The sequence below is a fragment of the Miscanthus floridulus genome, chromosome 8, assembly GCF_019320115.1.
Source record: "Miscanthus floridulus cultivar M001 chromosome 8, ASM1932011v1, whole genome shotgun sequence".
Classification (NCBI taxonomy): Eukaryota; Viridiplantae; Streptophyta; class Magnoliopsida; order Poales; family Poaceae; genus Miscanthus; species Miscanthus floridulus.
In genome coordinates, this window is record NC_089587.1 from 26,999,097 (window position 1) to 27,011,305 (window position 12,209).

The 12,209-nt window shown below is 46.1% G+C and overlaps 1 protein-coding gene across 1 annotated transcript; it reads left to right on the forward strand.

The window, feature by feature from the left end:
- The first annotated feature begins 4,016 nt into the window (after positions 1-4,016).
- LOC136468754 (lysine-rich arabinogalactan protein 19-like) lies at positions 4,017-4,487 on the forward strand. Its single transcript, XM_066467206.1, has one exon. It carries the CDS (start codon positions 4,017-4,019, stop codon positions 4,485-4,487), a length of 471 nt encoding a protein of 156 aa, XP_066323303.1.
- Positions 4,488-12,209: the final 7,722 nt, after the last annotated feature.

Consider the following 12,209-nt stretch of genomic DNA (forward strand, 5'->3'; position numbering starts at 1 on the left):
CCTTCAAAAGTACACTTCACACGGTTAGTTGCAGCAGCATTACAATAATTGGCGCAAATGGTTACGTTTTTTTTTCGGACACATGGGTGACAATCTAGTCTCAAAATTGATAGTCATTAGGCTACCAGATGCTCCTTTTTGTTTTTAGGTTATGTGTGCTTTTGCAGAGGCCAGACGGTTCATAATTACTGCATCTTTTGAATTAATAAAAACTATTTCTTTATTGAAAAGCTATACAACTGTACGGGTCAACATGCTTGTAACTTGACAAACTTGGATGACTTTTGTTGTATCGGACGACTCCCCCCCCCCCCCCCCCCCCCCCCCCCCCCCGGGAGATCGGAAATGAATTCTTAATTTAGAATAACTTCCTTTCATTCAATATGCTTCTTCTTCTGTTCTTTCATCTTTTGCTTTCTCTGCCTCTCATCCAATACTATTGTCCATCGAGTATGAGTCCCTTTCGAAAGCCAAGACTCCATGTATAGTTGAGCAGTTATCTAATGCACCTTTTAATTGACTTTTGTGCACCTTTTCGGGCAGCGCCATTTGTCGACTTACAGCTTGTTCGTTTCGTCGTAAACGATCGTGGATTATTTACTGCTGACTGGTTTGGTATAGGAGAAAAATACTATTTCAGCTTATAATCCACGATCGTATACGATCAAGCGAACATGCTGTTGTTCTCTTCACCTTATTAGCCAGAGTAGTGGATAAGAGAATTGAGTCATTTTCTTTGGTCCACCCTGGCTCGTTTGCAGTTGCAGAGCATAAAAATCAGTCTCGAACTCGTCTTCTTGTGCTCTTCTTTATTTGACTCTTCGTCCAACACTGACTGTGAGATTATCCATTCAGAGTGAGTTCCTTTACAGTCTGTTTCTGCGAATTCGTGTTGCTGAACAATTACTTGGCGAAGTTTTTTTGGCTTGCGTGCCACTGATAAGAAGGCCATTTGCTAAGTTCTTTCCCCCTAGAGAAAAAAGAGGCTCCAGTCATTTTCTTTCTTTCACCATGCAGTCACGTTTCTAACACGCCTCATTATTAATTAACTAGTCTCAATATCACAGTTTATTGTGCCGGTCCATTTTATTTTTTATCCTCTCATCCAACTCACTACACGATTAATATAACCATTCTATTCCCAATTGCCATCATGTGTGAATCCGGATCACCGAACTAATACTTTTGTGCCACTGATAATAACAACCTACTGTATATATTTGGCTATTTGTGGAGGCGTCCTAACACTGATAGACTCTCGTCCAACAGTGTAAGGTTATCTAATTATTTATCTAGTACGAGTTCCTTTAAAAATCGTTTGGGTTTTTGCACCACTTGGCGAACTTTTGTAGCTTTGTGCTACGCGTAACGCCATTCAGCGAAGAGGTCTCCATCCTAGTAGCTAGCAAACCAATTTCGACTTATTTTCATTGAATCCACCCTCAGCCTGCCCCTTTCCACACACTTAGAGGTTAGAGCAATCTCCTGCAATGCTCCCTACCGAACCCCCCTACTTTAGATTTAGGTAGTGAGGCAAAAAAAAAAAAAAAAACTCCAGTAGGCTCTCTGTCAGTGTTTCGAACGAACACCAACTAGTAAATTTATAATTGTTACGCGTTAGACTAGGATGGTGTACTAAAGGACACAAGGTTTATACTGGTTCGGGCAGAATGTCCCTACGTCCAGTTTACTGCTGCTCGTGTTATTAGTACCAAAAATGTTTGTAGTAGGGGGTACAAACGGTCGAGAGAGGGACATGTCCCAAGTCTCTGATGGAAAGGTCGAAAGGACGCCAAGAGCTCGGTTGCTGCTTGACCGTGTGTTGTGTGTGGAATCGATCCATCCCCTTCGTGGGGTGTCCTGTCCCCTCCTTTTATAGACCAAAGGGGGAGCAGTGATTACAGATGAGAGAAAGCGGAAAAAACTAAAGGTAGAGAAGGTCCTTCGAGGGTGTCGGGTCTTCCTTTTTCCTTGAGCCTGCCCTGTTGACATGGCAGACCACTCCAGGGATAGCATGTTTCGTTGATCCTGATAGGGCCGGGCTCTAGCTTCGTCTCAGTGAGTGGTCATGTCCCATCCTCCCCCGGTGGACGGTGCGGTGTGTCAGAGTGTCGAGCCATGACTCTGCGGGGAGTAGACGGGAAAATGACTATACGCCTGTTACTGTAGATGATGTGAGTTCCTCCTTGGATTGTAGTGGTTGTCGTATGCCTGTGTTAGTATCCGCGCCTGAGGGCTGATGATGGCACCTACAACACTGTAGGACAAAAGTCGATGCCTATAACACTGTTTGAGCTCTGTTAGGTCGGAAAGGGCTTAAAGCGCCCTTCCCATCGTATCCTGGCGGTACCTTCCTGCAGACGTGCAGTGCATAGTCCTCGGTACTGTAGTTGACTTGAATGTCCTATCGTACCCTGTGCTAGTCATCATGAAGGAGCAGGGTGCAGTCGTCGGGCGAGGCGGAGCTAGCCCTCGAACGTCGGGCGAGGCGGAGCCATCCCTCAGACGTTGGGCGAGGCGGAGCCTGCCCTCCGCCGTCGGACGAGGCAAAGCCAGCCCTCAGCCATAAGGCGAGGCGGAGCCTGCCCTCAGCCGTCGGGCGAGGCAGAGTCTAGCCCTTGGGGGTCGGGCGAGGCGAAACCAATCTTCCGTCAGGCAAGAAGTGTAGTAGCGTTCTTGTCGACCGGAAGCGTCAACGTTCGATGGTTATTAATTCCACCTCATTGGGTACCCCGGTATTAGGTCACCGACACTCTCCGCTAAACCCCCTAGATTTGTTGGCTTCTTACTTTCCCCCTTTCACCTCCTACTCCTATTGCCCCCTACTCTACTCCCCCTACTTTTATTTCTGTGACTTCTTCACGTGGCCTGCCCCGATGGCGCACCTCTCCCTGGAGATGCGGCCTGCCTCGGCGGCTTCCCCGGTGGCACGACCAGGACCAACGCGCCCCTGCCCGGCCACTCCCCGACATGGCTCTGCCTCCCCGCCGCCGGCGCGGCGTGGCCTCCTCCAGCCACTCCTCGGCGCGGGGCTTTGCCTTGGCACAACCTCATCATGGCTAAGTTCGTCAGTGGTGACAACGAGGGGGATGACATGTGGGTCCCACATACCATTCTCTATGAGTTGCTGGAGCGGGTAGCTACCTAAATAGAGAAGTAGGGGTGTGTTTTAGGTAGTATTGCTGGAGATGCTTTTAGAACCGATCTTGAACTCCCCTTCTTTTGATTTTCTCTTTATCTCTTTTGCTCTCCCATCCAGCACTGTAAAGTTTATCCATACAGTATGCATGTGATTAGCTGTGAAAGTTCGATTCAGGCTATGTTTGGATGCATGTGTATTCACTTCAATCCACATGTGTTGGAGTGGATTAGAATAAAATTTAGTTTAATTCCACTTCAACACATGTTGATTGATATGAATACATGCGCTTCCAAACAAGCCTTTTTAGAATTCAGATCATCGAACAATACCACTCTGATCTAGCCTGCATTATTGTGCATCGTTTTCTAGCTCGCAATCGACCAGTTTCTCCCTTGCGCCTTAACTGTGGATGGACAACATTTTCTTCTGAAGTAAAGCAACATCAGTATATATAACTTGCGTGTAGTTGTGTACTAGGTTTCATACTAGGTTTAGTTTGGAGATGGCTCAGTAACCTGTGAACGTATATATACACATATCTATCTATACTATAAAGGTGCGAAGCAATCTAAATAAATTCTCACCTAGAGATTTTCTACCACTTGATTCTGGTCCCTTGGATCAACTTTAAACTCAGATCCAACACATCTAAATCTCTCTCCCGATCTGACAAGCGGACCTGGTCGGAAACTCTTTACACAACTTTGTGTCTCTTCTGTCTTTTTTTTTATTTTTAACACATTTTTAAACTATTTTTAAAACTGACACTGTTTAATTTTTTTTTCAAAACTAACACTTTTGGACGCGTCTGTTTGCACGGCGTGACTAATTCACTCTGCCGCGCCATGCATGGAGGCGCGTCAGGGGGCAGTCAATGGCTGTGGCGTCCGCTGATGTGGCAGGTCTGACGCGCCACCCGTCATGGCGTGGCGGACCTACCGCGCCACGCATCACGGCGCGGCAGCCCCTTGTATCCGGCCTCGCTTCCTCTCTCTCTCTGTCTCACTTGGCCACCACCATGCTGCACCCCACCCAGCGCGCCCCGCCGCACCACCACCACGCCGCGCCCAGCCTAGCGCGGCCACGCCGACGCGCCACGCCGTGCCCACCACGCCCAGTGCGCCCGCGCCCGACGCGCCACATCGCGCCGCCACCACGCTGCGTCATGCTGCGCCCCACCGTGCCCGCCGCGGCCACACTCGCCCGGCGAGCCCGTGGTTGCCACGCCCACCGTGCCCCGACTAGCGCGCCCGCGCTCGACGCGCCCCGCACGGCGCTCTCGCCTGCCGTGACCCCGGGTGCCGCGCCCCCGTCGCGCCTGCCACCGTGTGCCAGTCCTCCCTGACTCCATCTCCATCTCCCTCGTGTCTCGTTGCCTCCCTTACTACCACCGCCGCCCCTCCATCTCCCCACTGTCGCGCGCTGCCCGTCCCCATCGTCGTTCTCCATAAGGGGGGATTGCCACCGGCCGACCGACCATTGCCGCCGCCCTCCAGAAGTAGGCCACTGCCGGTCGGTCATTGCCGCCGCGGTCATCTCCTTTCCATTGGTGGACTGTGGTGACCCATAATCTTTGTCGATGTAATGCTCTTCTGCATCTCTGTCAATTTTTTTTGTTAGGGTTAGGATTCAAATTTAGTTTGACTGGATAGAGATTTATACAATTAGTTAGCTAAGATATTTAGTGAAGTTAGTAAATATAAGTTATGTATAGTTTTGCAGTTAGTTTTGCAGTTAGCTAGATATGTATAGTTAGTAAAGTTACTTAGTATAGTAAGTATAGGTATTAATATTAGTGTGTTTAGTGTAGTTAGTTAGAATTGTTGGTATAGGTATTAATATTAGATTAGTTAGTGTAGTTAGTTAGTATAGGTGTAGTCAGTTAGTTAGTACGCACGATGATTTCGATGTCCTAATGAAGTTTCTGAAACGCTTTTGTAGATAGATTGTTGTGTTAGAGTTTTTTACGGAGGAAACATTAGGAGAGAAGATGGTATGTTTGAGGATATGGAAGAAGAATTAGAATGGTTTGATGAACCTCCTAGCTTCAATGACCTTTGTGTCCGTTTGAATACAAAGTTTGGCGGTGATTCACACTTAAGGGGAGGTTTGATACTGGGAAGACTAGGGCACACTATGTCCTGATGCCCTTGCGTGATCTTGCTCACTGGTCCCGCTACAATAGGGTGCTCCAAGGTTCCAATGTGCCCATGGCTGAGGTGGTGGTGGAGAATGGGTACAAGATGCAGGGTGTCCTAGACGGGCCGTCCATTGACGGTGTTGGAGGCAATGAGCAAGAATTGGGGTCGAAGGGGAAGCAACTCAGTGTAACATGGATTTGGACGGTCAGTTGACGTAGGAGTAGTTTCATTCAAGTCAAGTAGGCTATATAAGCAATGAGTTCGATGTGAACGAGTTCGAACAGGAAGAGGAGGAGCAGGAGGAGGACAGGATTGGTGATGTAGTTAGCAGTGATTCAGACGATTCCGATGATGACCAGGGAGGTAGTCATGCTATGCCAGTACCTATTCATGGTATGCCATTACCAGTACCAGTTGAGGTTTTGCATGTTATCCAGGCTTAGGGTAGACTAGTCACAGATTTGCCAGCAGATGATACCCCCTATGATTCATGGGGCAGGATTAGCGAAGCGCAGCAGTATGTTCCACCACTACCTTACACAATGACTGAGCTTGAGCAACTAAGGTCGATGAACGTACCTTTTAGGGGCGTTCCGAACTATAGGGATGTCAGCATGATGGATATGGCAGTTTGTGACACCGGTCTCTAGATGTGTAGGAAATCATTGTATGACCATGAGAAAGAAATTCTTAGGAAGGGGATGATATTCAATACAATGTCAAAGATAAAGCTCTTCCACAAAAGACTATGCTGTGTATCACCATAGGTCATACAACGTCACTCATTTGGACCAGGAGTTGAGATACCACATGATATGCAAAAATAGTTGTATGTGAAGGTTAAATGCACGAAAGAGACAGAGTGATGGCAAGTGGAGGATAAGTAAAGTAGTCGAATCCCACACTTGCCTAACAAATAGGGGGAAGAAAAATCATCATCAGCTCACTGCACATTACCTTGCCCGTCGTATATTAGAGCTCGATGATGACAATAACAACATTTTGGTGTCTTCTTTACAATAGTCCATATCTGGATTCGTTAAGTATGATGTGAAGTACGGAAAGGCATGGCGTGCTAAGCAAATTGCCCTGGCGATTCATTGGGGTAGTTGGGAGGAAGCGTACAATAGGGTGCCCTACATCTTATGTGCAATGCATTACTATAACCTTGGCTTGAAATGGTTTGTGGACACCGGAGGGATATATTTTTGGGACCCGTTGAGGCATGTCCTCTATCGTGTGTTCTGGTCATTCGCACAAATGGAACATGCATTCCAGTTTTGTCGGCCAGTCGTACTTGTTGATGGCACTTTCCTAACAGAAAAGTACAGGGGCACCTTGATGATGGCTGCTGTTGTTGATCCTGAGGACCAGATAGTACCCATGGCTTTTGCTTTGGCAGAGGGAGAGAACAATGAATCATGGTCATGGTTCATGTGGCTTCTACGTGTACAAGTGTTTGGCCCATCTCGCACTATATGTTTGATCTCGGACCATCACCTAGGGCTTCTTAATGCTGCAGCTGAGCATATAGATGGGTTCCCGCCTCTAGTGCACAGATGGTGCATGAGATACTTTGCCGCTAATTTCTGGCGGCGTCAGAGGAAGAAGGAGGTATGTGACAAGATAAAGGCTCTATGTTGTGTACGTACAGAGCACCAGTTCAAGCAGACAAAGAGAGAACTAGACAAGATGCTAAATGAAGCGGGAAATGCCTGGTTAGAGGCACAGATGGAACAGAAGGCTTAGTGGGCGTTAGCATATGATGAGGGGGATTTCAGGCATGGTATCATGACCACTAACTCCTCAGAGTCTTTCAACCATGTATTCACCAGAGTTCGATCGTTGCCTATGTCTGAAATTATTGAGTTCTCCTTTAATAAGTGCAACGAATATTTTGTCTAGAGGTGGGAACTTGCGTAGAAGAATATAGTTGAGCAGGGGCATTTTGGAAAGGCCGGAGCAGAATATTTGAAAGAGGCCGAGGAATTGGCCAAGCAACACACCGCCGATCCGTATGGACCCCGCCGCCATATTTTTAGTGTACGGGGCAAGGGTGGCACAAGCTTGGGTGGTGAATGTTATGGTGGACAAAACTACCGAGTTAATCTTAAAAAGGTAGAGTGCAGTTGCAATGTCCCTTAGATCATGCATGCCCCTTGCTCTCATATGATCACGGCCTGCAGGGTTCACGGGTATAACTATGAGGATCTGCCATATATGTCACCCTTGTATCTCCATTCGAACATCGTTAGTATTTAGGAGAGGAGCTTCGAGCCATACCTTGACCCGACACAGTGGCCACCTTATCATAGTTATGACTACGTGCCACATCTAGATCTAATGAAGGTAGGTAAGGGTAGAAGGAAGAAGAAATGGCTCAAGGGGGACATGGACGCTATGAGAGGGTACGACGAAGACATGTACGGAGAGGGAGACTTCAACGAGATCCATGACAGGAATCTTTGCTCCGTTTGCAAAGAACCTAATCACAAGGCTAGCAGGCATAGAAAACAAGGGCAGCAGATGCATATAGCATATATTTTATTATATTAATGTTAATTATTTGCTATGCTATTTAAAACTACTATGTTAGTACATTGGAACCTTAGAGCTATGTTTATTCTCTAATTTTGTATAATAGTTTATTCCTTTTACATTTACTTTGTTTTTATGCACTAATTTTCCATCATATTATAGTAATCTTAATATTTGTTCTAACATATCCATTTGAAATTTAAACCAGGATGGGGGATCATCATCCATAGTACACCATTCTTGAGGTGCACTACGACAAGGACCACCGAGCCAAGCGCCTGTCGAAGTAATGTCGAACTTATGTATTGATGAACTTGTGTCGTAGTTATGACTTGCTGAACTTATGTCGAACAGTGGTATTGTCGAACTTGTGATAAACTTGGGACGTGTACAAGTTAGTATTGCTGAACTTATGTATTGATTGTCTCGTGCACTTAACCTTTCTGTTGACCTATTTGTTAAACCGACACGATGATATAATAGAAGTACCTTGTTCCTTTTGCTGCCGCTTTGACCACCGTGCCATGGCTGGAGGCGCGTCAGCCTTGCCGCGCCGTGGACGATGGCGCGGCAAACCCATGTTGGGCGTTGGCCAGACTCCCTTCTGAGCGCATCAGCAGCAACAAGATTTTGATGCATATAATTTAGGGGTTTCGAAAGATCGCAATGGTGAGAACAACTTTTTATTTATCTTTTTTTAAAACAACAGAGCATAGACATGACACAAAGGTCATTAGTGATTGGTACAGTCTTCTAGATAATGTTTGGACAATATGGGCACCAAACTAAGACCCAAAATTAATACCCGAATGTGTGACAATGACAAAAGCAAAAGTATTATTTACTGAGAGCGTAACAAATACATGCAAATTGCAGCGTTGTAATACTATTTTGTATGGTGAAAGTTTTATGAGATAACACAATGTCCATTACAAAAATTAAACAATGTTTGTTACATGGGTACAATACATAAATAGTTCAAATAAAACACAATGCAGCACCAAGAAAGTTCTACTACAATACCTTGAACTAGCACACATGTACCAATCCTCAGTCTAAAACATACTGAGTAAGCAACTCGTCATCCGAGTACCAGTCCTCTACCATAACCTCATTGCTGTGGCTAGGCTCATCTACATTGCCCTGATCTGCCTATCGCCTGTAGTAAGCTATCTCCACTTCACCTGTGGCCTCTATGGCCTGAGTCAAGAACACGTTCTCCTCCTTCTGGCTCATGTGGCTAGGCTCACCTACATTGCCTTGATCTATTTGTCGCCTATAGTAAGCGGCCTCCGCTTCATCTGTGGCCTAAGTGAAGAACGCGTCGTCATCCTCCTCCGCCTGCAAGACCACCTTTGCTAGAGCGATGAGCTCGCTCAGTCTGCCAGTGTAATCCTTAGCCTCCTCTGGCTACAAGTCCACCTTAGCAAGAGCGATGAGATCGCTCAACCTGGCAGTGTCGTCCTCATCCTCGTCCCCCTCATCAGACAACACAATCGGAGATTGAACAGTGCGACCAGCTCGCATTCTGTGCTCATGTAACTTCTTTTCCTCAAATCTTGCATGGGCCACCTCTACGGCACGGTCCTCGCTACATCCAATCCCTTCATGTGTGAAATGCAACAAGTTAGCAACGTGATTGTATTACATTTAAAAGCAGGCAATAAAAATAACAAGGCTTCCAATGACTCACTAGCACACAATGCAACAACATGGTCGTTCAAGATCTGCATCTGTACTCTTTCCTTCTCCCTTGCCTCCTTCCTTGCCCTCTCCTTCTCTAATGCCCTCCGTCTCTCCAATCCCCATTTGTCAAGCCCAACATCGATCGGGTTATGAATACCGCGTTGTCTAGCAAACTCACGCATCTTGTTTTGTGATGTTTAACGAATAGGTTGGCGTAGTCAGGTCTATATCCCCTCTTCTGTGCAATTACTTGCCTCCTCTTCAGTTCATCCAAGAACTTAGCTTGACCATCATAACATTCCCACTTGCATTTCCTAGTGCTCTTTTCAAACGAAAAAATATATCATATATGTCTTAGCAAAAGAAACAAAATACGATTTCATGTTTACCAAAAAATAACCAACCTCATTATAGTCAACCATATGGCCGCAATAATGGCCTATTTCAAGCTCCAAAGGGACTAGACCGTAGTTAGATTTAACACCACATTCACACTTGACTGGAGGTGGTTTATAAATTAACCTTTCTTTCTTCTTTTCCTTTGCCTTTGGTGGCTCCGACCATTGATTCTTAGGACCATAGAGCCACCCATTGAAACGACACTTCGTAAATCTATAACGCTACAAGATAATACATTAGTACACGCCCACATAGAGATAAACATTTAAATAGATACACTTTTCACTTACTTCGTGTTTGTTCGGACACACAAACTCCAACGTATTCTCAGGGTTTATCACAGCTCGATCTCTGCATTCGCACAGAGGAGGTTCCTCGAGTCATCTAACTGTGGCTAGGTGCTTCTCCTTAGCCGTCATTGGCGGGGGTTAGGGGGGTGGAACCCACCGCTGGAACTGCTCACGTGGATGTCTCCCTCTACACCAATCGTCGAAAAAGAGGTACCTAGGGTCAAACTTGTCTGCACCGTCGATCCACTGAAAGAAAAAGCACCTCTCATGAGCCTACACAACAAGATTCCAATAAAATATTAGTAGCCTACTTACACAAATGAAGAAAAAAAGATAGTGGAAACAATTACTTACATTAAAACGGCTGCATGTGTAGAAGCAACGCGCCGCTGTATCTGGATGTCTCGATTGAAACACGTCGGCCGGGACACCACAGTCACAGTTAGGGACAGGGAGGTCAGGAGAGACGGGGGCATCTTTGCTAGACGCATCGGGGTATAATTCTCGAGGACGACCCCGTTTTCGCCAAAACTCCTCCCGATACATTTCTTGCATCTAACAAAACGGTTGTAATTTAACAAACAAAAATCAAAATATCACAAATTAATGTCAATGAGAACCACTTGCATTACAACAAATAAAATATAACCTACACTTTGGTGTAAACTCTATCTTAGATGCAAACATGAAAACTATATAAAAACTATACTTTGATCAATAAAAAATAAAATTTGATACATCAACAGTGTGTCCATATATTTATTCACGTATAAAAGTTGAGATGTAAACTCAAAGAAGCAAGATTTATATAAAAATTGACCTTAGAATACATGGTAATCATAATTCTAACTGACCAATTAACCTTAACGTTGGTAATCCTAATCCTAATCCTTCAATCCAACATTCTAACAAACTCATATTTTTCTCCATAATCTAACTATTTATTCAAATCCTTCGATCCATCGTGGAGGCCGAGGAGGAGCTTCATTGCCTTGACAAGGCCGAGGAGAAGCTTCGAGGAAGGTAGGGAGAGGACCAACAAAGGAGGGAAATTCGGCGGCCGGCCATGGAGGAGCCGGGAGGCAATGGCGCGGTGGTGCGGGCTAGGAGGCGCAGCGGCGGGGGCTGGGCGGCTGCTGTGCGGCGCGGAGTAAAAGAGAGAGGGAGGAAAGGGACTGGGCCGCGGGCCTCTATTTGGCTCTATCGCGCCTTGACGGGTGGCGCGTCACAGACACGTCCTGATCGGTGGCGCGGTAAAGCCTGCCACATCAGCGACCAGCGGGCGCGGGACGTTGCCATGTACGCACTCTTGCCGCGCCGCCATACATGACGTGGCAGAGTTGTTTGACCGTGCCGTGCAAACAGGCACGTCCAAAAGTGTAGTTTAAAAAAATAGTGTCCGCATCTATGAGTTTTTTTCACCCACGCACGGTATACCTGCCCACGTGTACCCAAGGGGCGGTTTCCTTTCCACCGCCTGCGTGTACCAAGGGCGGTTTCATTGTCATAAAAAAAAAGAGTCTGTCTACCCAACAACCATGTGTTTTATACAGTTTCAACACATGAATTTTTTGCACCACAGAATTAAGATCCAACATCCTCTATCCTCCTTTTACCTCCAGTCTTCTTCTACCTCCAGATAATCACAAATCACAAGATCATAGATTCACAGATCACAAGAAATAATTTTTTTCTATGAAGAACAAAAGGACAAATCGGGCAGGCCCCGGGCGATTTTTGCAGCCTCGCCTCGCTCGCTGGTATGCATGCATATGTCTCGCTCGCTGGTATGCATGCATATGTCTCGCTGGTATGCCTCGCTCGCTGGTATGCATGTATAGAAACAACAGTTTGACTGCATAGACTAAAGACAGTTGAAAAAAGAGAGGGAGAAATTCATGTGTTTTTTTTATGTGCTAAAACACACGTATGTTGTATAGCATTTTTGGAGAAAAAAAAAAAGGGGTGGGCGGTTTCATTTCCATCGATCTGCGTCTGCGACTCGTGGCTCCC

Coding starts and splice junctions, on each gene's coding strand:
- LOC136468754 (XM_066467206.1), top strand. CDS start 4,017: ATGGCTGTGGCGTCCGCTGATGTGGCAGGTCTGACGCGCCACCCGTCA.